The sequence below is a fragment of the Ochotona curzoniae genome, unplaced genomic scaffold (assembly GCF_017591425.1).
Source record: "Ochotona curzoniae isolate NIBS_2020 unplaced genomic scaffold, NIBS_Ocur_1.0 contig_899, whole genome shotgun sequence".
Lineage (NCBI taxonomy): Eukaryota > Metazoa > Chordata > Mammalia > Lagomorpha > Ochotonidae > Ochotona > Ochotona curzoniae.
Genome location: NW_024466605.1, coordinates 7,960,212 through 7,984,643, shown reverse-complemented (window position 1 = coordinate 7,984,643; position 24,432 = coordinate 7,960,212). Strand labels below are relative to the sequence as shown.

General features: G+C 45.5%; 1 protein-coding gene across 2 annotated transcripts in view; it reads left to right on the top strand.

Annotated features, from left to right (window-relative positions):
* Nucleotides 1-24,432, top strand: part of RBPMS (RNA binding protein, mRNA processing factor) — a 168,749-nt gene that overhangs the window by 75,637 nt on the left and 68,680 nt on the right. For both annotated transcript variants that reach the window (XM_040994227.1, XM_040994226.1), the window contains exons 2-4: nucleotides 1,713-1,790; nucleotides 4,624-4,662; nucleotides 6,143-6,205. In XM_040994227.1, coding sequence (XP_040850161.1) covers nucleotides 1,713-1,790; nucleotides 4,624-4,662; nucleotides 6,143-6,205 — 180 coding nt within the window. The remainder of the gene's footprint in view (nucleotides 1-1,712; nucleotides 1,791-4,623; nucleotides 4,663-6,142; nucleotides 6,206-24,432) is intronic.

Here is a 24,432-nt window from a genome sequence, read left to right as displayed (position 1 = left end):
GAAAATACCTCAAAAAAAAAGTTCATGAAAAATGGACATAAAGGATGCATTGATTTTTGATGCAGCAGCAGGTTCGGTGTGGGGGAGAATGTTCTGCCGCAGCAGATTGGGCCGCGGCTTGGCAGGCCCCGCTTGCGTCTTGGGAGACAGCACATGATGGCTCAAGTGCTGGTGTTCTTGCTGTGCATGTGAGAGGCCTGGCTGGGGTCCCCGACCCCTGGCTTGTGCCAGGCCCAGCACTGGCTGTTGGTGGGCATTTGGAAGGCCTTTGTGTCTTTCTCTCTCCGTGCACCTTTCAAGTGGATAACTACGTAAGCTGACCGTAGCAGAAATCAACACACTATTGTTAAGAGGGTTGACCTCCGTGCATGTGCAGGACTTTGCAACATTTCATGGAAAATGTATATTCCAGAATAACCCTGCCTGGATTTCAAACCCATTTAAAATCCAAGGGCCCTCCCTGTGGAACATGAACTTCGAAACTGCTATGGTGAAGGCTTGCTCCTCCACACGCATTTTGAGATACCCTCGTTTAAATAAACAATGAGATCATCTAGCATCTTCACGCGAAGGACATAGTGTGTTACCATGGATTAATGAAAGGGCCTCGTTTGCGGGTTTGTGCTTCCTCACAGCACCAACGGAAGATACTATGAATTTTTTAAATCCTCAGAATAAATTATGCCTGGTTAATCGATGAAATATCTGTATTAAGAGGACTTCTAATGAGGAACTCGGCCTGAATTCGGAAGAATAGAACATGTGGTGATGGGAACCCGGTGGCATTTGCTTGCCGCATTCCCTGGCCTGGGGAGTTTAATGCAGTTTTACTGTGAGCTCACAGTGCTGCCTGGCACTCCTTGTTCCCAGAATGCACTGTGCCATCCCTTGCTCCGCTGGCTGGTCTGGGCTTTTCTCACCTGCTCGACCTCTCCTTTTTTTGCCCTATGGGGGTAAAATCCTACTGAGCCTTTAAGTATCCTATTCAGATATCACCGTCTATCCTGTGTCTCAGGCAGCAGTGGTCAGCCACATTGCGTCACCGAGTGGACACTGGGCATGTAGTTTGTGCCTTGGGCCTGGCATTGCGTGTCTGCAGGGACCCCTGCCAGTGGCAGCCAGCAGGGAGCTTTGCTCAGGGAAGTCATACCCGAGTGTGTTGGTTGGTTGTGCCATAGCGGAACAGCACAATGAGAGTTAATTGCAGTTTGGGAACTGAGCAAGTGGATCGTAGCACCTTTTCTTTTGGCTGTTGCTAAATACGTTTGATTTTACTTTCGCTTCTGTTTTGTCGTGATTCATGCCCAGGAAGGAAAGCAGTGATAAGGCCAACAGGAGAAAACAGTTGTCTCGATTTTATTTTTGGAGCACATTGTGTGGTTGTGTTTGTCAGGGCAGATGACTGGTAAAAGTTTGTCCCCTCGACATGTTTAGTTGAGCTAACACTGAAACGCCGTGGAGCCTCCCCTCTCTCCTTCCTTCCGCCTGTCCCTGGAACTGGGAGATGACTGCCCGGGAGAGGCGAGATGAGTCTGTGGAGTCAACTGCAGAAACACTTGCAGAATCTGTTTCAGCAGCGTCTTGACACTAAAGTATCCACGCCAAGGAAAGAGCCTAAATTTGGTGGGAGCGTGGATAGTGGGAGAGTTTGGGTGAAAACCATACTTCACATGGTCCACAGCCTTGCTCACCTCCTAAATTTATTTTTCCAGGTCCGAACGCTGTTTGTCAGTGGTCTTCCTCTGGATATTAAACCTCGAGAACTCTACCTGCTTTTCAGACCATTCAAGGTACCTTTTCTGTATTTTAAGACATTGTTAAAGGAGGCAAAAAGACTAGATGTTTCTGACTTCATAAAAGCTTTGTGAGGGAATGAAATAAACTGTTAGAGTAAGCATCCTGTTAGAATAATGTTTTCCAACTTTTACGGAGTAAAGAAGAATGAACAATCGGGTTCTAAGGTTCATTCCCATTGAGCATGGTGCATTCCCGCTTAGGACGATGGGTTGAAACTGCGTCTTATCAGGTGACGCACCATGTCGCCACATCACTGCTAGCTGATGTGTTATCAACTCTAGAACAGCCCATTTGTCCAATTGCACCTGGGGGTTGAAGTGCTACATACAGATAGAAAGTTATGAAGTCTTTTCTGTGTGTTTCAAGTTCAGATGTAATAAGTCAGACTTGATCCCCAAGTGTCTGACTTGTTGGTTCCAAGAGTGCTGCTGAAATTTTAGGCATAAATAACCTATCTCCCTGATTAAGAACCTGCCCACTAGTACTTTTTCCGGCACGAGATTGTCATGAGTTCTAAAGTAAAGTAAAATCTCAATGATAGTCTCATCTGGCTGAGGATAGCATGTTCTGCCATCTAACGGAGTCTCAAACACAGTTGCTGCTTATTTTAGAATAAGATCACTGTAGAGATATTTGATGTTACAGGAATTGAACCTTAACAAGAGATTGGGCAAAGTGGGAATTAAAAACAAATGAGAAAAGAAAAATACAGCTATAGTCCATGAAGAAACCTTCAGGAGTAAGAGAAAGCTAGAGCTGCTCAGAATACGGGCATGGACGGCAGTCATGAGTTTGGGACCTGTGGCCAGGCGATCTGCGTAGGTCAGTGTGGCTACGTCAGCAGTGGTGTCTAGCCTATGGCTCCCTCAATGATGACATGAGCGGCACCCCTAATTTCTGCCATAGGATCCATCCTGGTGGTACCAGGACCTCGGTGGGCAAGACAAGATGGGTTCAGAGACAGGATCCTGACTGGGGCAACACTAGGGTGTGACAGGTGCCAACATTTGCGTTGGAGAAGAGGAAGCAGAATGGGGGAGCAGCTCTTCCTGCTAACACTTGATGGGAAACCTGTACCAGGAAAGGCCAGGCCACAATGGCTCCAGCTACGTTCTGATAGCTGTCCCCTCAAGGGAATGAAACTGATAACCTCACTGGGGAAATAAGGAATAAGCCCCTGGGTTCAGAGGAAGTGGGAAAGGAAGAGTATGGTGGGTCAGGTGGCAGCTTTTAGGATGGCCTCAGTTCCTTCGGCAGGGCTGCAGTTTCACAAAAGGGGCAGCTCTCTGCATAGGATGGATGAGGACTTTGTCAGCTCAACAGACAAAATCCAGCAACGATGTTGTGTAAAGAATAAGCGATGTAGCCAACCAGCCTCCCGCCCTAGTAGGGATGATCTAATTTCTCATCACAGTCCTTTGAAGTGGGTTAGCCCTCCTTCCCTTTATTTAAAAAAAAAAAATTAAGGGAAATAACACTTGGAGCAATTGTCTAAATCATGCCCAAGTTTACACATATCATAAAAGATAGGTCCAGAACTCAAACCCAAGACACCTGATGGCACCTCTGGGCCCCTGCTGTGTTTTGAGCTGCCATGTTCATTACCATTGAACGTCTCATTTGAGAACAGCATGCTGTTGGGTTTGAGTGAAATACCCATCTCTCCCTTGCCATAGTGGCCTTCTGAGTTGAGGGTCTCCAGATCTTTTTAAAAAGACAACACCTTGAGAAAAAGAAGCAGCAGAGCTGTGAGTCATTGTGAGTGTGGCCGGCAGAGCCCAAGGCCACTTGGGCAGCATGTTTATAGCAGGTAACTGGTACCGGCGCTGGCCTCTGCTGCCCGAGATGTGAGTGAGTCAATTCCAGCCTCCTGCCCAGAAACCTCAATGCCGAAGGCAGGACCCTGCTGCATTCCTAATAACCTTTTCTGAATTAGAGTCGCTGCACGGTGACCCTTGCCTACAAATCTGCCTGCGGGCTGACGTATGCAGTGGTCAATCACGTCAAGTGGTGTTTTTCTACCCGCCTTCTCGGGGTCATCCATCAGTACCAGCCAGCAGATGTTGATTATTTTTTTCAGAAACACACTTCAGCTCCCTTTAGGCTGAGGCCCTCCTAGGCTTGGAGAGAGAGAATGACCGAGGCTGAGTGATTCCCAACTTCTTTAAGGAAGTAAGCTAAAGGTTTAAAATATTAAAAAAAAAAAAAAAAAAAACAAGGAAGTTATACAGGACACAGGTTCCTTTCTGGAGGCCAGAAGCCACTGTGTAAGACCAGCTGCTGTGGTGGTTGTACAACATACCCCAAACAGACACAGCACAGTACACAACGCGGTACACAGTCACCGGCTGCTGCACCTGCTCTGGTGGCTGCAATGTAACCGTACCTCCTGTGTTCTTGGTATTCTTTGTCATCGTTTGCCAGCCCGGGTGTCACTGAGTCACGCCTGCTCCCACCTTCCTGTCTGTTATCCCATGTCCTTCCTCCCCTTGCCATTCTCTAAAATCCCCATCATTTACCTAGACTAAGAAACGAAGACCTGTTGTTGACACACACACTCCTGTTCTCCTGTGTCATTTCATGAGAGAATACGAGAAAGGGAAAGGGGAGTGTCAGGGCTGGCCTTGGAGGAGGCCCGGATGCACTCAGGGTCGCCTGTGTGTGTGTGTGTGAGGGCGGGGTTAGGAACTGCTTGCCCCCAGCTAACTTTGGGAATGTGTGAGGAGAGTTTGGTAGCTAATAATTACGAGATGGTATTACAGTTGCTTTCCCCCCATCTCCCAGTACTTTTTTTTAATCTAAAACTTGGTTTCTCTTTCTTTTCAGGGCTATGAGGGGTCTCTCATAAAGCTCACATCTAAACAGGTAAGGATTTTGAACTTTGACAGGAATGAACACACTTTGACTTTCTTTAGCGGTGTCACGGTGGCTGGGCATATTGTAAAATTACAGTTAGCATTTGATTTTTTTTTGTTTGTTGCTTTAAAATGAAGGGTGAGCCCTGATTAGGTATTCACATAGAAAAATGATGCAGGATTTCCTTTTCGCCACCTGGGATGTCTGAGGCTGTCCCATCAGAAAGCAAGTGGATTTCTTGTTTCAAACAAAATGATGGGTTGTGACCCAAGTTCATTTCTATTCCCAGTTCTTCTTACTGTTCCTTGTTATGATATTGAATAGGTGAATGTTACAATCCATATGACTACCAGCTGGTGGCTGGTGAAACATCGTGCTGTCAAAGCCCTAACACCCAGAGGCCAAGTCCCAAGTCTAAAGCAGGGCAGAGCAGAGAAAGTGCCAAAGCTTGGTAGGCAGTGGAGATAGCTTTTCCTTTCCTTTTTCTTTCTGTTCTCCTTCTTTAAGAAAAAAAAAAATATTTTTATTTGAAAGGTAGATTTTATGGAGAGAGAAAGGGAGACAGATTCCCTCAATCTCTGGCTTACTCCCCACGTGACCACAATGGCCAATGCTGAAGCATTCTGAAGCCCAGCATCTTCTGGGTCTCCCACGTGGGTGCAGAGGCCTAAGGACTTCAGCCATCATCTGCTGCTTTCCCAAGCATAGGCACGGGGCTGGATTAGAAGTGGAACAGCCGGGAATGGAACCGGTGTCCCCGTGGGATGTCAGCGCTGTAGGCTGTGGTCTAACGTGCTATGCCACAGCTCCCACCCCTGTTGCGTTTAAGTAAGCTGAACACTTGACATACTCTCCTCAGTCACATCATCTCTCTGAGGTTCATCAAAATGAAGCTACTTTGCAGGCAGGCTTCTGCCCTGAAAGATCAGAGTCCTCGAAGGGATGGCGACCTCCATCTGCTGGCAACCTTGTGGTCTAGAGGATGTATCTGTAGAAGGGGATTTGAGGTAGAAATGTTACCATTTATTATGCAGTGAGAGGGCCGGGCTTTTGTCATTGTGTCATTGTATTCCTTGCACTTACAGTGTCCCAAAAGGTGACTGGGTTCTCTTTCCATTTTAAAAGATGAAGAAACCTGAGGTACAGTGAATTTGACTTAGGAAAGTAGAGCCTCTCCGACCCAGGCTTCCGCCCCTCTCTCGTTCACCGCTGCTCACCTCGCAAGCACTTCTCGATTTGTTTTATGATTCTCTGGATCCCTGGCTGTGCCCCCTGAAGAAGCACCCCCACCATCCCTTTGATTCGTGGTAGAAATTTGGCTAAGCCACTCCGTCCTGGTTCTTGGGGACTGGCTTTCTTACACCTGCCCGTTGCCTGTGGTCATTTTCAATATCTCGGCTCTGGGGTTTGACGTCACTCTCGGCTCACAAAAAGGGACAGCCCCTGATTTCTTCCTGCTCATGTCCTTTCTTTCTCTTTTTTCTCTCAGCCTGTAGGTTTTGTCAGTTTTGACAGTCGCTCAGAAGCAGAAGCCGCAAAGAATGCTTTGAATGTGAGTACGCACTAATTATGTGATCAAGGGAGTTTGCTGATGAGGCGGGGGAGGGGAGCGTAGAACCTTCTAGAAAAGAAATGGAACAAAGTGATTCTGAAGTGTTGCGGGAAGGGGGGGGCCCTCTGTTCAGACCTCTAAAGAGCTTTGTTCCAAGAATCTGGAGCAAATGTGTCCATTATTAAATAACATTTCCCTTTTTGTGGGCCTGTGTTGAAAATGCAACAAGTGTCTGAATCTCACCTGTCAGCACAGTGGTGTATGACCTTGATTTTGCATCTCAGCGCGGAGTGTGGGCTCCAGGTCTGCCTAGGCTATTGTCTTCCTCTGAGTGGCCACAGCCAGGATAGATTAAGGTCTTGATTTTTCTGGTTTCATGGACTTTTCCTTTGAGTTATATGGCCCTTAAAGAAAAAAAATCAGGTAATAGTCTTTTGTGGCTGATTAAAGATTGGCATGTACAGTTTCCCCAAAAGCCATTCTGCGTTGTAACATAATAAGTTATAATCTGTCATGAGGAGTGAGGCTGGTCGCTTGTGTTTGGTTTGTAGGCTTCTTGCCTGTCTTCCGGTTTTGAGGTTTTCATCGGCATGGGCTTAAAAATCATTCCAGCTTGTCGAAAAACAAAGCACCTTAAGAGAATGAACTTAGCGAAGGAATGAGGAAGCAGAGTGCAGTTCCTGGTGATGAGGTTAGCAGTCTCGGTGGAGTCAGGCTTGACACGCTCCAGGCAGAAGTAAGCGTTCACTAAGGCAGTGCAGAGCAGCTAGGCTGCATCCCAAAAGGCCAGCAACCACGGGAGAGGTCGTAACCCAAGTGCCGCCGCGCAGGTTTCTGGGCACTTGGTTCAACTGTGGCACCTGCAGGTGCACCTGCCAGCTGGTTATTCTGACGACTCTGAGGTCCAATGTGATGTGATGGTGTCACTGTGACACACTGTTGAAACCAAAAACTCAGTTGAATCATTATTCTTCAGTTTTCATGTAAAACATACAGAAATGTCTTAGGACACCCAGAGCTCCACAGCGCCCAGAGTTTTTCCTGGATTTGGATATACCATTGCTGGCACACTCATTCTGTTTGTCTGCGACAGGACAAAATGTTAGCCAGACCCCAAGCAGTGCACTGAAGCATGCATTGTCAGTTCTCATATTTCATGAATAGGACCCCAAGTTTCTCTTAGCCATTCAGCTACACTTTGTGTGCGCACAGTGTTCTGTGTTGTTTTAGCTGCGTGGGCATCTTTCTCAATGCCAACCTATGCAGGATCCCTTCCTCTCCTACTAGGTAAAGCTCCCTGTGTCCTTTCCTTGTTTTAATGAAGCCTTGCTTTATTCCTGCCATGAGAATAAAGCAGTCACAGGCTCACTCTCTGAGAACAATAGGCCTTTTAGAATGACCTCTGGTCTCACAAAGCAATATTCCCTCATTCCTTAGGGGCAAGGTGGTTTTGTCTTTTCTTGTTTTTGGTGCTCCAGGTCCCGAAAGTAATGCCTTTGAAAGTGTTTAAATGGTACCACTCACAAACTGTGTCTTGTCATTACTGTAAAGAAGACAACAAACTCGAATGTTCCCAGTATCCAGGAGTTCTCATTCCCCGCCAAGGTGTTTAAGCTCGTGTGCCCCTGTGCCCGCTGCTGGAATTGCTAGTCCGCCTGCTTTTCGTTTTGCCTGCCTGCACTGGCAGCAAGCTCACATTAATACAGGTCTTGCTGTAACTAAAACAGCCCTTGTTCGGTGTGTGTATGGGGGGCAGGGATTGGGACTCCTCACGCTTTAACCTGGGCTTTCTCCTGCACGGGCGAATTTGTGTGCGGAGGAGAGAGTTTTCTGAGCTTCTGGCTAGAGTGTCTTGACTTTTGCTCAGAAAATAGCAGAGGTGCCGGCTTCAGGACTGCTGCTAATGGTCCCATTGCAGAAACAGACCTAGAGAGTTCTGTGTGTGGTTCAGTTGGCTGGTGAAGGGCTTACAGCAGCCACGCGTGGGAGCCTGCTGCAAGGAAACCAGCTGTGTCACCCTAATCCGTTTCAAGCAAGATGCTGTGTTTCTGGTGTGATCTTCCGTTTCTCCGGGCGACACCAGCAGTCCGTTTAACTCACTATGACCACAGTGAAGTGTGGTGTATGACCACGGAGCGAGCTTTTGTTGCTTTGCAGGAATTACGCCACCACCACCCCCCTGCCCCTGGCACCTCTGCCCCGCCCTGTTCAAGGTAATGTATTTAATCATGAAATTTGCATTTGTTTCTTCTGACCCAACAGGCTTAACCTCATGGTCATATTTTCTAATGGATGAGTTACAAACATGGGATGCTTCTAGCCATTATAACACCAGGCGTCTCTTGAAAGCTGTTCCTTGCATTCCTTTGCAAAGGCTTGAGTGTTGTCATGTTTTGTTGCTTTTCCACTGTTGAGCAACTTTGAAAGTCCCACTGCAGTAAATCGCTGCATGCAGAAGATTTCACAAAGCTCTAAACCCGCCTCTCCGTGTGTGGAGCTGCTTCTCTGATTAGGGTTCCCCTGTCTTGGTTACTGGCTTATTCGGGTATCAGTTTTAATAATTAAAATGATTTTTTTTCCTTTCATTTTGGGGCTGTGCCCAGGTCTGTTTGATAACTTTATGGAAAAACATGCCCAGATTGAAGTTGGTGATAGCACTGAACTTGTTTTCCTGACGTTGCTCAGACCTTGTAAAGTAAATACAGCATGGCTTAGTTTTTATAGTGAAACTCCCAAATTAGGTTAAGAATAAGCCGAAGCCAGACTTCGCTCTGTGTTATCTGTGGGGCCATTAATCCACATGATTAGGAACCACATGCCTTCTTTAACCTGGCAGTAAGGCATCCGATCTCTTGGTGTGCCTTCAGACATGTTTGTACTGCCAGTTCTTTCATTTCCATGCCAGTGGGAGGAGGGGCTGGGAACATAAAGCTGTCATCCGAGTTCAGGGGTTTCTTGGCACTTCTGGAAGGTAAATCAAATGCAGCACTGTTTGGACTGGGCTGGGTTAGTCAATATTCTGCTTTGTGGAGAAGCACAGACCCTGAACAGTTGCAGAAAAATGCCATCATGGGGACATTTCCGGACACCATGAGGACCCCAAAATCGCCATGGTTTCCCAGCAGAAATCTTGTTTTAATGCGTGTGCTAGGTTGACAGCTGACTTCAGACAACAGCACATGGAAATTGTCTTCATCAGGGTGTTTGGAAAGCACTCACCCACAGTACTTGAGAAGGTTTTGTAAATGCTGTTTGATTCATCACCCCTCGTCGTCTGATTTTAAATAATCGTGGTTGGGCTTGATTTTATCTTAAACCCTACAATAAGTTATCTCCAACATGGAGAAGTCTGATCGAATCAAGTTATATAAATTCATGCGAAATACCATCACAAAGAATTGTAGCTTTTGATTAGTGCACCTAACTTGCTTTACCCTGAAGTTCTTGCTGACCTAAGCGATCTTAAATTATCAGTACCTTTCCAAGTCAGTGTCTTATTTAAAGCTTTGTTTGTATACATGCAGTTCATCCATTTCTAACGTGTAAAGCCCAAAGGCTTTTTTGGTATGTACATTATTTTTAAAATTGTGATAAGATATTTATAACAATTCCGTGAGTGCAGCAGTTTTATGATGTGCATTTCATTGGTATTGGTTGTTAAGTAACTGTCGCCGCTGTTTCCAACCCTTTTTGATTTACATAAGCAGAAATTGTATGATCGTGAAGCGGCACCACCCTATTCTCTCTTGCTTATCGCCTCAGTTGCCTGCAGTCTGTTTTTTTCCTCTGCTCAGTATTGATACAGCTTTCCTTGTATTTCTGATTCCTTTTCATGGCATGATGCTTTTTGAGGTTCATCCACACTGACATTTATCAGAATATTAATCTCTGTCTGTGGCTGAGTAGTATCCAATTGCATGGACACACATTTTGGCGATTGGTGAGCGCTTGGGCTGTTTCTGCCTTTGAGCTATTGTAACTGACACTGCAGTGGGCATTGCCACAGAGGTACCTATCTCAGTCCTTGTTTTCAAATCTTTTGAGTGTACACTTAGACACAGAAGTTTTGGATTGTATGGTGATTATAGTTAGCCTTTTCTTTGAACAAAATTAATTGAAAAGCAAAGTTGAGTTCTCTGCTTACAGTTTATCAAGTAAAGCCTCTACCTGCCGTGCTGGCATCCTATATGGTGCTGATTCGGTCCTGGATGCTCCACTTGTCGTCCACTTCCGTGCTAATGTGCCTGGAAAAGCGGTGAAGGATGGCCCAGGTCCTTGTCCCTGTACCCACAATGGGAGAGGTGGAAGAAGTGCCTGACTCCTGGTTTTAGCCTGGCCCAACCCCAGCTATTGTGGTTATTTGGGGGGAGTGAACCAGCAGATGAAAGATCTTACTCTCCTCTGTATAAATATGCCTTTCAAAAAAAAATAATCTTTTTTTGTAATTTTTTTTTTAAAAAAGGGAAGTTGGGCCCAGCGTGATGGCACAGTGATTAAGGTCCTCGCCTTGCTCGCCTGGCATCCCATATGGGCGCCGGTTCTAATCCCTGCGGCCCGGCTTCCCACCCAGCTCCCTGCCTGTGGCCCAGGAAAGCAGTCGAGGACGGACTGAAGCTTTGGGACCCTGCGCCCACGTGGGAGACCCGGAAGAGGCTCCTGGCTTCAGATCGGCATAGTATCGGCCATTGTGCTCACTTGGGGAGTGAATCATCGGACGGAAGATCTTCCTCTCTGTCTCTCCTCTCTGTATATCTGCCTTTCCAATAATAAATAAATAAATAAATCTTTTTTTTTTTTTTTTTAAAAAGGAGGAAAGTTATAGAGAGGAAGAGATAGGGAGATACATCTTGATTTTCTGAATCACTCCCAAAATAGCTGCAGTGGCCTGCACTGGGGCGGGCTGAAGCCAGGAACCTGGAACTCCATCCTGGTCTCCCACATGAGCCATCATTTACTGCTTTCCCCGGCTCAGTATCAAGGGGATGCAGAGACTTGAACCAATATTTATATGGCATGGCTACATTGCCTTTGTTGGCTTAAATGACTGTGTCGTGTCTCCTGCCCCCTTGAGCTTTTTAAACAACTATCCAGTTGTTCATTGTGCTTGCACCATTTTACATTCTCAACTAGCAATGTTTAATGGTTCCAGTCTTTCTGTATCTTTACCTTACTTGTTACCATCTTTTAAAATTATGACTAGTCTAATCATTCTGAAGTAGTTATTGAGTGCTTGGTAACAGCTTTATCATTATTACTATATATATTTTTTTTTAATTAGATTTATAGAGAGAAGGAGAGACAGAAAAATTTTCCATCCACTGGTTCACTACCCAAGTGGCCACATGGCCAGAGCTGAGTCAATCAAAAGCCAGGAGCCTGGAACTTATTCCAGGTCTCCCGTGTATGTGCCAGTCCCACAGGTTCGGGCTGTCCGCTACTGCCTTTCCAGGTCACAAGCAGGGAGCTGGATGGGAAGTGGAGCAGCCAGGACACCACCCAGTGCCCATGTGAGATAACGGCACATGCAAGGCAAGCACTTTAGCCACTAGGCTAGCGCATCAGGCCTACAGCTTTATTATTTTTAAAGAGATTTTTTTTATTTGATAGCCAGACAATTTTTGATCTGCTGGTTCACTCCCCTTTTGATCTCAAAGGCTTGGGCCAATTTGAAAGGGGTGTGAAAAGGGGGCTGAATCCTTGGGCCATCCCTGCTGCATGTCCAGGTATACCACCAAGGCACTGGATTGGAAGCACAGAAGTCAGGTCTAGAATTGGATGTCTCTTTTAGGATACAGACAGCACGAACAGCAGCTTCATCCACCTCTAACCAGCACACCTGCACCTGGTACAAGAAATCGTGCCTGATTTCAGTGGTCAGATTCAAATTTCTGAAGTGTCTCTTTCAGTTGAGATTAGTAATATTTTCTCCTTGCTATTCTGGTTCAGATTAATGGGGACTGTGTTACTTTTAAAATAGTTTGTTTTACCTGTTAATAAATAACAGAATGAAGGGAGGGAGCCTAGCCCTTGGCATAATAATGTAATAAGTCATGAAGGAAAGGTATTTTCTTGAGGTTTACAGTTTGGAATGAAAAGATGAAAAACACTTTGGTTTTGAAGAGGAGGAGGGCCATCCTTCAGACTCGCAGTTGAAAGAGCTTTCATAACAAATGGCGGCACTGAGAAACTGAAGGTACGAAGGCATTTGTCAATGATTGATCAAATTGATTCAGCAGTGCTTTGTAGTGAAGACAGTGTTGGGGATGACATTTACAAAGCCGGTGTAGAAAGTATATGAGCGTCAAGCTGCAAAAGCAGTGGTATGATCAGGAAAGCTTTTTCTTTTTTAAAAAATGTTCCCCTAAATTCCTGGCATTCAGAATAGATGGTGCAGTTCTCTTAGACCACGGCAATTGCAGGCTTGAGTGTAATTTCAGTTAGATTTAACAGCCCGTGCTCTCCAAGGATGGCGTTTCTGAGCAGTTGTGTGTTGTGTCGTGAGCCTGTGCTGGGTTCCTCCCGTGTGAAACAGAGACGTTGAAGGGGAAGCGAGCTAGCCAAAAGCACTTGCAAATGCTCCTGAGTTCCTCTGGCATAATTACATGCTGTCTTGACCCAAAGACGGATCTACCACCTTACCGTCGAAACGCTCCAGGGCAGAGGTAGACCAGGACAGGCCAGCCTGTTCGCCAGCTGCCTGGAGGACAATCTCTGCTCGCTTTATTGTGCATTTCCCTGACAGCTTGTGTGAGTCAGGCATTTTGATCTTAATATTTGTACAGCTTGTACGCTAGGTGAATTATGTCCACCAAACATCATTTTTCACATGCGCGTATCTCCAGATGGCCTAGCCCCGCTAGGCACCGTGTCGATGTGTTTCTTATCAGTTTCGAAATTTTTCTCTGCTAAGTTTCTCTTCGCTTGCTGCTCCGAAGTGGTTGAAGAGGCCCAATTAGCCGGATCCCAGCTGGGACTTTTGGATGGGAAATGGGCAAGACTGCCAGATGAGATCATGAGCCTGAACTCGTGTTTATCCGTTCAGTCTGTTTATAACGGCTTGCTCTGGGCTTGCAGAGTTTTAAGGGAGCCATTTGACATCACTACATTGGTAACTAGGCCTGTGCCAGTATGGAGGCGCCATGAAAAAGGGTTTGAGCAGACAGTCCTCGACGGAGACCACCACCCTAGTACTATTGGAAAACAGACACTCCTAACAAGGGTACCATGGGTGACTGTCTGCTTATTCAGTAAGTCTTCAGTCTGCAGTCATTTGAGATAGCCCTTGTGCTCTGGGGGTTTTAAGGCAGCTTGGGTATGGGGTACTGGTGCAGTGCCTGAGCCTCCTGTTGGGATGCTCACATCCCAAGGGAGTGCCTGGTGCCATTCCTGGCTCTTGCCCTTCCTGTCCATCTTCCTGCCAGTGCAGACTTGGGAAGACAGCAGTGATGTTCCATTCCTTGTGTGCCTGCCAGCCATGTGGGAGACCCGGGTGGCGGTCCGGCTCTTGGCTTTCACCTGACTCAGCAGCCATGGCTCTTTGATGCATCAGGGGATGCATAGATGAAAGAGCTCTCTACGACGTTCTTCAAAACTGTCTGCCTCTCAAATAAAGATGATGATAAAAACTTCCTAGATGGTGTAGCACCTAAGTTACAAGTTATGTTGTAGTCAGCCACTGGTCAGGTGCCTAAAGGGAGGGTCAGGTTGACTGAGCATAATACAGATAGCAAACTGGAAAATGCAACACTAGTGCGAATGGAAAGAAGCAGTGAATGGAGCCAAACAGAATCATCATCCCACTCCCCAGGGAGATGGGCAGGAAGCACCAAAGTTTCCCACGCACAAACTATTCCAGTGACTAGGCTGTGGATAGCTCTGGCTCGCACTGTTCTCCAGATAAAACATTTCATCGGGTGTTGCACGGCTCTGCAATACTGCTTCTAGAATTTTCATCAGGGGGTCTACTTACTTCAGCTTCCCTTGCCTCCACTTCAAAAATGCTTGTTCCATTTGGCCCTACTCTGTTTGCACGACTCTTCAGGTATGTCAGGAAATCCAGAGCCTCTGATTGTATCTGCCTTGTAAACATCAGTAGGAGATAGAATCAATTGGAGGTTGTAAAACATGAAACGCATGGGGTGATTGGCTAGTGCGTCCATTGTTAAGATGCCAGGCTACTGATAGAACCAGAAGATCTCGGCTGTCTGGGCCATTCACTTCCTTGTGGAGGGCAGCCCAGGAGGGGCCCTTGGATTTCAGCCTTGGTTGTGTTTTGTCTTTGCGCCGGATGATACTATCATTGCCTACAGGTGGGTGAACCTTTGATCTTTAAAGTCAAGTCCTTGGTCTTACTCTGCAGTTGTAATATACTGACAAAATTTCAAACCTTAGGATTGGTGTAGGTGCTGTAACCACCAATTAGGATGCAGTTAAGAGGGAAGAGTTTTGAGGCACAGCCAGCATCCTATATGTATGCCAGTTGATGTGTCTGCTCCTTCCTCCAGCACCCCCTTTTTTCCCCTAAAAGAAAGATGCATTTTGTTTACTTGAATGGCAGATGTACAGAGATGAAGAAGTCTGTTGGTTTACTTCCTGATGGCCTCAATGACCTGAGTTGGATCAGGGTGAAACCAAAAGCCAGGAGCTTCCTCTGGGCTTGCCCCACTTCACTGGAAAGAGCCCACAACCTTGAGCCATATTCCACAGCTTTCACAGGCCCATGAATGAAAAGCTGGATATACAGTGGAGTACCTGGGACTTGAATCAGAACACATATGGGATGCTGGCCTTGCACACAGCAGCTTAACATGCTGTACCACAGCACCATTTGCAAAAGAGGACATTTAGAAGAAATTTAGAAGTGATGACTTGAACACTTGGATACTGCCCCCAAAGCATGTAACATTGTTTTGTTTCCAGGCTGTTAAACAGGCACTTTTGAGTTTTCAGGGTAATGATTTTTGTTAGTTTATTTTTTAATTATTATTTTTTTTTTTTTTTAGAGATTTACTTAATATTTTATATTAGAAAGGCACACTTACAGAGGGAAAGAAAGATAGGCGGAGGGAAAGATATTCAACTGGTTCACTCTCCAAATAGCCACAATGGCTGGAGCTGGGTCAGTTCAGAGCCAGGAACAAAGACCTGGGTCTCCCACATGAGTGCAGGGTCCCAAAACATGGGGCCATTCTTTGCTGCTTTCTCAAGCCATAAGCAGGGAGCTGGATAGGAAGTGAAGCTGCTGGGACTTGAACCAATGCCCATATAGCATCCTACACTTGAAGTTGGAGGATTTGCCAGTTGAGCAAACACCCGGAGCATTTATTCACTGATTCATTCATTCATTTGTTAGAAAGGCAGATATAGATTATAGATAGGAGGAAAGACTGAGAGAAAGATCTTCAATTTGCTGGTTCACTCCCCAAATAGTCGCAATAGCCAGATCTGAGCCGCTCCAAAGCCAAGAGCCAAGAGCTTCTTCCAGGTCTCTCATGCAGGTGCAGCGTCCCAAGGCTTCAGGCTGGCACTGTTGCTTTCTAAGCCACAAGCAGGGAGCTGGATGGGAAGTGGAGCATTTGGGACACTTAATTGGTCCCCAAATGGGATCCCAGTGTGGGCAAGGTGAGGAATTTTAGCCGCTATGCTACCATGCTGGGCTCAGAGTAATATTTTAAAAGATGGAAATAAATCACAGAAAAAAAAATGGTTGGGCCAAAAATTCCTGTTGTAAACCTGGTGATCAATGGTCCTGTATTTTCAAGTTTCTGATACACTTTTGCATTCCTCTATGATACACAAGACATCAAAATTGAATGATTAAATGCATGGGGAAAAAAACCTAAATGTTGAAGCACGTTATGGCATATGAGGAGTTTAGATAGAATGCAATTCATATTATGTTCTGAAATATACAACAAAGGATCAAGTGTTAAAACATTATTTCTATACATACTTTGAAAACTAGGATGTCAAAATATAGTGATGTCCCCCAAAAGACAACATGGGTCAAAAAGCCAAAAAGGATTTTTCATGGTTGCCAGTCATAGATATACGTCTAAAATGGGCAAACAACCAAGTTATGGGAGATGTTAGGCTGTTGACAAGTCTTAGGACGCTAATCAGGTGAGTGACAAAACTTACAGGAAAGTTTTTATGTTTTGAAATAGTCTAGGTGACTAGCAGCAAGATTTTGCAACACTTCACACTCGTGTCTTGATTTATCTATAAGGGTGCTCACCAAAATCTGAAAGTAAACTTAGCACTACTGTTAAAAACTTTGAGTTGACTAATTGACATGCAGTAAAAATAGATTGTGTGCTGGATTTGCTGTGTCAGGGTGGGCAAGGTTCATGTGCATAGCACTTGGTGTTGATGAGTTTGCACCTGTCTGAAGGTGAGGCTGAGAGCAGCGCAAAAATAAAACCAATTCAGAAGTGGCTGAGTCATGCTGACCAGCTCTAAGTCCAGGTCTTTCCCCTTATTGACCTGAGGGTCTTCTTGAAGGCTCGTTTGCCATGCTCCTCCCCCATTCGTGCGCTGTGGATGACCATCTATTCAAAGGGTAAGAACACCCAGTGTTCTAGAGGTGGCTATGTTTTCTTTTAGGCCGCAGACACTCAAATATTGAAAATCTTGGTGTCAGGGTAGTGTTCTTAATTAGCAAAGGATTGCTCATTATTACCATCATCCACTTTTCGACAACAACAACAAAATGTTTATTTGTGTTTTTGAAAGCCGGTACGATGGCTCAAATGGAAGATATTGCCCCTGCAAGCACCAGGATCCCATATGGGCTCCAGTTTGCGTCCCAGCTGCTCCACTTCCCATGCAGCTCCCTGCTTGTATGGCTTGATAAAACAGAAAATGGCACAAAGCCTTGACCCCTTGCACCCATGTGGTAGACTTGGAAGAAGTTCCTGGTTTCTGGTTGGCACAGTTCTTGCAGTCATTTGCAGAGTGAACCAGCAGATGGAAGATGTTTCTCATTCTCTGTAAATCTGACTTTTAAATATAAATTAAAACAAATAATTTTTTAAGCAGACTTGGGGAGAACTAGAGGTCTCACTCCTCACATAGCTGTAACAACTATTGCTAGATCAAAGAGTTCAGCTTTCCTGGGCACAGCAGGAGCTCCAGGACTTGGGCCATCTGCTGCTTTTCTGTGTGCACTAGCGGGAGGCTAGATTGGAAGTGGAGCAGCTAGAACTTGAAGGGGCAGCACAGGTGGTAGCTTAACTCTGCTAGGCTATGACACCAGGCCCCTAAAATTCCCTCTTTGTAAGACTAGTACCAAACTTGTTTCTCTTAGGAATTCCAAATATCCTTGGGTTCGGAGAATTTCTGAACGTTGATTTCTAATGAACACTAAGTCAGTCCATCCTCCTTAACTGGAGTTGCAGTGTTAGCGGAATATCCTCAAGCCTGTAAGCTCTTCTGCATTGTTAATGGTGGGTGGTGGTGGTGTCTTTGTGCGCACACGCATACACACACATACACACACACAAATTCAGTCGTTAGACTTGTCTGTCTTAGCAACCAGTGAGACTTTGTAGAAGAGCCTCAGCCTGGTGAGATCAGTGAATGTCTTGGGCTGATGCCTTAGACAGCAGGAAGAGCATCGTTTTGAGTCGCTCCGGGGTCAGGCGAATTGTCCCTCCCTGTGTTTTGGCTCCCTGTGCAGCGCAGGAAGTCCTCCACAGTGAACTTCTGCAGATTGGATTTGACTGTTTACATTCTTTTCCACTAACCCATTCCTAAGCCCCAAATTCTGGACTGGAAGGCGTTGTGAGCCATTTGATGGGCTATGTTAGAGGGTTTTTTTAAAAGTAGTTAAAAAAAAAAAAGCTAGGCTTAAGGAGTAGATTCTGTCTTTCTTTATTTCTGTGTTTTTACTGGGTTCATCATGTTGTGGAGAGCAAGAGAGAGAGAGAGAGAGACCACGCTGGACACGAGTGTAGGATGTTAGGAGTAGTCTTTATTTCCCAAGCTTGGTGACAGCAGCTCCGGCTACACTGCAGGAGCCACTGCGCTGAGCCACCAAAGTCGGGGGATTGTAGGCTCTCACCCTCTAATCAGATTGAGAGCCACACAGGAGAAGCAAAGCCTCAGGCACGCAGGGAGCTCCCAGCGCCCAAAGTTTTCCTGTAGTTAGCCTAGTACGCTAGGAGGCAGGAGGAGCCAGGTCCTCAAAGCCTCCGGGGTAATTTCTGCGCTGCCAGTTGTTGTGAATGGTGCAGAAGGCAGGAGGGGCAGGGTGCACTTTTCATGCCATTCAACTACTTTGGTGCCAGAGGAGCTAGGAAGGCAGGGTGCGGAAACTCCATTTCCATGCCCTGTCCTCTGTCACTTAACCTGACAAGCAGTGCGAGCCATCAATGGCAGTGTTGCATTAAAATCAGATTCTCTCCTCCATGGAAGAATTCACTGTGAGTGATATGAGACATGGCTCTAGGCACCACTACAGATGTATTAATATTTGATGGAACTCTTTTTTTTTTTTCTCTTAAGATTTGTTTTTATTTCAAAAGCAGAGATACAGAGAGGAGAGCTAGACAGAGGGGGAGAGAGAGAGAGAGAGAGATAGTCTTTTGGTTTATCTTACAATGCCTTCCAGTGGATGAAGGATCCCTCTCTGTCCCTCTCTGCCTTTCAAGTAAAAGGAAAATAAAATTTTGAAAATGATTTATTTATTTTTATTTGAAAGGCAGATTTACAAAGAGAGAACAAGAAAGAGCTTTAGCCTACTGTGCCATCATGCTAGCCTGGGAATTCATCTTTATCCTGAGTAATATCAAGGTTAAAAGCCTATGACTTATTAAAAAAAAAGACAATAATATTTAAAAAGGAAATACAGCCTTTTCCTTCTAAAACACTGTCCTTTTTCAGGTTTGTTTGTTTGTTTGTTTGTTTGTTTGTTTTTTTAAGCTTGACAGCAGCTAGAATGTACATGCTTTCTTGCTCCTTGCAGCATTTGGCTTCATTAGTGTTCCCGGGAGCTGGTGGTGTATACACTGGGAGATGCGGCTGGATCCTTTTGGGGATGGGGAGTTCACTGCTGGGGGAAAAAAGAGAGAGAGAGAGAGAGAGAAACAACAGGGCTGTAAAAATACACCGGGAAGCATATTGTCTGTGTCTCGTCTTTAAATGGAAGTCTTTCCAGAATGATTTTGGAAAATTCAGGCAACTGTCTTCTTTCAATTGTAGAGTTTGTTTATGTCAGTGCTGTTTTTCTCTCCTCCTCCCCTACTCTCTTCTACACCAGCCGCTAATAAAAGCTCAGGGTAAACCTGTGCAGAATGATCCTGAAGGCACTTAGGAAGTTTTTAGCTGGGTCCTCAAATGACCTAGCACGCACTCCGGGCACAGGTCAGAGAACACGTTTCCTGCGTTCTCTCTCCCTGCCTACCTCGCAAGTAGCCTGCGTTACATGGACCAAGACTCACTCAATGAGTTTGTAGGGTTCACATACTCTTACTAGGCATGGTGCTAGTTATTCAGTGCACCTTGTAAGTTCCTAAAGCACTTTCATTGAAAATTATGTTCATGACCTGGGATTTGCACTGTGTATGCAGGTAAAGAAACAGGTCCATCTGCTCTTTTGTATGTAGAAGATGAATCTGTAATTGCCCGTTTTCTTTTCCTTGGAGGACTCATCCCCTCTTTAAAGCAATACTGTGGATTTGAGGATACTGCTTTGTTATTAGAAGAGCAGAGCTGCTCAGGGGCTGTGAGACTGATATTTCTAAGCCTATCCTTCCCAAAGTGGTCCTGGGTTGTGATTTTAAACAGTATGTTTCAGCATATTTTGCCTTTGTAAATGAAGTGGTTTTCGTTTGTTATAATTAGCAAATAAAACATGAGCTACATTTTCAGTTGTCAGTTATAATAAGTTCATATTTGAACACCATTGCTTTTCCATCAGGATTGCTATGTGATGAAATGCGTGTATTTTTTTAAACTCACCTGGTTCAGTGCTATCAAATGGCCCAGGACAAGGGTTTGATCTTTGTTCACTGGCTTTATCCTGGATTCGAGACTCGATGATTTAAGCCTATGACATGAGTTCTGTAGGGAGGAACCACATTGTCTTGAAATCATTTTCATGGTCACATCGACAAGAGTGCATCTTCCATTCTCTCTTTGGGCTATAATTAGCCTCTGAAATGTCTGCTGTAACACCCTTAATGCCAGGTACAAGGAAGTACATGATTGGGGCAGACCCTCATTGTTAGTTTCCTAAAAAAGTGAACTTGACTGTCGCAATTTCAGAGGTCTGATGTCTAGTATAACCATAACCAGATGCAAGTCTGTGTAGGTTTGCCCCCTGCCACACTAAGACCTGCAGTCGGCCACGTGACCAACTTGAAGTGCCCGAGTCCACTTCTGTGATATTTATGTGGCGCAGTTGACAGGAGTGAAAAGACATTCTATGCTAAAACCAAAGATGGAATGAAGCCCTTGGCTCATTGTGTTGTCCCGACTGTGAACCCCAAGCGGAGAAAGCCAGCTGGGTGGCCGTTATCCAGGAAGAGTTCCGTGAGATGCCTCTGTCCTCCCTTGCGCGGTTGACCCCCGTTTACTTTTGAAGTCCTCAACGCTGGAAACACAAGCATCAGGAAGCCTGAGTACTGCAGCAGTGTCTGCACTTGGGCCTGTGTTTCTTTCCCTCTAATATCATCTATCTCCAAGCGTCACTGTGAAATACTGCCCTGGTGGATAGCTGCCTGTGCTTGGCTCGGCTATCTGCCCCTTTCTATCACAATCAGGGCCCGGGTCTTTCCATCATTCCTTTCCGGGTAGTTGAAGAACACAGTGGCAGAAGTTCAAGCCGTCATGCCCTCTCAACCCTTCTCAAAAATAAACTCGGCCTGTCTTTGATTCTGTTGACACGTTAAGGATTGAGTTCATAGCTGCTTCAAAGGCCCTGTCATGACTTTATAGTCGTCCTATACAAAGCAGATTCTCTGGAGACCTGGTTATGTACACAGTGGTGACTGGCTCATGGAACGCAAGTGTGCATTCGTGGAAATTTATGTGGCTGACATGAAGGAGCAAGTCGGGTGGAGACCCAGACGCCTACCCAGTGTGTTTGCTTGGTTCTCCTACGAAGGGGCTGCAGTTTTAGGCAGTTCCTGGAAAAAAAGCCCCCACTCCCAAGAGCCAGTGAAGCTGCCCAAAACTGGCCAGCAGAAATGGAGTGAGAGAGGCAGGATACACAGGAAATGATGGCTGTGAAATGAATGTGTCCTCTGAGGCTGTCTCTTCCCCTTTGTTGGATTCACAGAACTGAATGTGATTCTCATCCTTTGGCGTTGTAAATGGGAGACATCTCTTCTCCAAAAAGGTGAAGGGGGAAGACGACCCAATCAGTTCCTCTTTGGAGAGATGATTCCTAGCTGGCAAGTACCGGCCACCAGGATTAATACGTATCCTATGCCCAGTGGCATTTCTCTAGCCATTCACAAGAACCCAGTTCATCTTTACTGTCCACCTCCATTAGGTGTGCACTACTTTTCTTCCTACTTTCTGGCTGAAGGAACTGAGCCACAGATTGCATATCCAAAGTCAGGCAGGGGCATACTGAAGCCAGAGAGTCAGTCCACAGTCCGTATTCCAGATCCCCGCAACCTAAGACTCTTGGGGCTTCCACAAAGTGGAGACCACATTGGAGTATCTCCTGTGCAATTGTCACCATTTGAAGGTATTTACCAAAAGTTCATAGAAAAATGCATATTATGAAAAAGTGACATGGACTTTTTTAAGTCCTTTGCACTAACTTTTTAAAACATGCCTTTGTAACTAACAGCAAGGGTGTGCTTCTGGACAGTTGGCTTCCCCACTACCTCTTTCCCGTTAAGTGTCAGCATGTAGAAGAGGGCTGACCGACCGATACCGTCCTCCTTCCAGTTCCTTGAACTCTTCTTGATGTCTGCATAAATGAGACGTTGCCTGTTTTTTAAACATAGCTAATCCGTTCTTCCCCCTGTCAGTTTACAGATTGTGCCTGAAGCCTCCAACATGGGCTGGATGAGGTGGGGCTTCTCTGTTGTAACCAAGCTCATTCTGCAACTCTCAAACCTAACTTTGTCACAGATACTAGCAGGACAGAAATTTCATGGGTTTATAAAAGATTAAGGCTAAGCCTAGGGAAATACTCTAGGCTAGATAAGGAAATGTCTTCCGTACTTTAAAAAAAAAAACCTTCAAGACTATTTCATTTTGTCTGATGCAGCATCTGATTTGAAAATAATAAAGCAGATTTTTAAAAATCTGTGTGCCATGAACCAGGAAAGTGGAATACACAATAATTTTCACCATACAGTGCTTCCTAGAACAAGGAGTTATACCTCAATTCAGAACCCGGCATCCACTCGAGACGTGTGGCTCTGTGGCCACAGAGAATTCTGGGAGACGGAACTCACTCTTGACGTCTTACCTAACTGTCCTACCAACACATGACCCTGAGTTACTCAAGGAGGTTCCTGAGCATTAAATCAGATGATTCTAAGGTAAAGTCAGGGCAAGCACTTGAAAGAAGCTGGAGTAAGAAAAAGAACAAGACGTGATGGGCCCCGTGTTGTTTCTCAATGGGCAGAGGCCCAGCAGCCCAGGCTGTTGTACTAACAGTCCCAATGTTTCTGGGAGCGATGTCCTTATTTAGGAAAAGTATGAAATACAGTTTACATCTGACGGATTCTTCCGCTCCCTTGTTCATTCTTTGTTGGAAGCCACATCTACCTAAGGCTTAGCACGCTGGAAACCGAACAACAGGCTCGATTCTTATGTGAAAACAATGTCGTCTTTGTAAAATGGTGAACTTTACAGAATTGTCTTGTCCTCATGCAGGCACATCCCCCGTCGGGGATTCAGAAAATTGAATTCTGATGTGGAGCCGCCCCGTAGTTAACTGGAAATGTTGGCAGGCTGCTTGATTTTCAAGAGACTTCATTTCTAAATGTGTAGGCAAGGCAGTTAAATTCTAAGGGACCGCCATGTGTGTCAGCCTGTCTGTCAACCTTGCTGTCAGTCTGTCCTGCCGATATAGTCTAAAACCATAGAACTGCATGCCCGCCTAGGTATTTCCAGATATTCTGAAGGTTGAAATGGCTTCAGTAGGACAGAGAAGCCTGTCTCCCTTGGTTGCAAGATCTCCAGAAGGGACAGTGCTAGAATCCTGTCAGTTGCTGCTTGTCGCAAAAACCCTCTGCTTCTAACCCATCTGGGAACTTGACGATGGTGTATTTATCGATTTTAGAACGTTTCAATTCCTTCATGTCCAGAAATAGTGTGTTAGCAGCCATTTTGGAAATGGTGGCTTTGGCCTCCCGCCTCCCTTCCCGATTCCTCCTCTTGTCACACCATCCTTCATGTTTCTACCTTGCGGCTCCACTGTTCACTTGGTCCAAGCCCCTGCCTCCAATGGCTAGAGTCACCTCCACTGTACCGCGATACCCAGAGGCCCCTTTGTGTACTCTCCACACCGCCGAGTCCTTGAAGGCTCCAGCTGAATGGAACAGTTGTTTTCCCAGACCCGGGAGCAGGCGGGCAGGGAGGAAACTTGAGTATACCTTGCATCGTGTCTGTTTCTAATCTGTTTCATGAGCGCCAGGACTCAGAAACCTGCAAATGTATTTCAGTTCCTGCGAGTCCTCAGAATATTCCTGATTCCTGATGGAAATGACATGTCTCCCAATAATTTCCAGGGAACTACTTATGTCTAACTAGCATCTTTTTTTTTTTTTTAAACTGTTAAAAGGTATATCAGTTCTTTCAACCTTGTTTCCTTCTGTATTGCTGAGAGATTAGCCATCCCTAATGGGGGTAGTCCCTAAAAAGGGTAGTCCCCTTTTTTGTAACTAAAATGCTCTTTAAGGACAGCGGAAGGCTTTCATGCTTGTTTTATTTATTTATTTATTTATTTTTCCCCTGCCTCGTTCTCCAATCCCCTCCCTGTCCACCAAATCCTCCTATATTATTACTATAGTATAGCTCTTCATAAACAGTCACATGTTCATCACTGTGGGCATGGACAATGGCAGAGAGTCCAGCCTCCCATTGTCAAGATACAGCTAATAGTTTCATTAGTAGTCCTTCTTTGATCTGGAAGTAGAGATGCACGCTGCACTGCATCCTCACATCTGGACATGATAGTCTCCATTACACAGTCACCATACATCCCTCTTAAGTGAAAAGCCACAATACAAAATCAACAGCAGGAAGAAAAATAG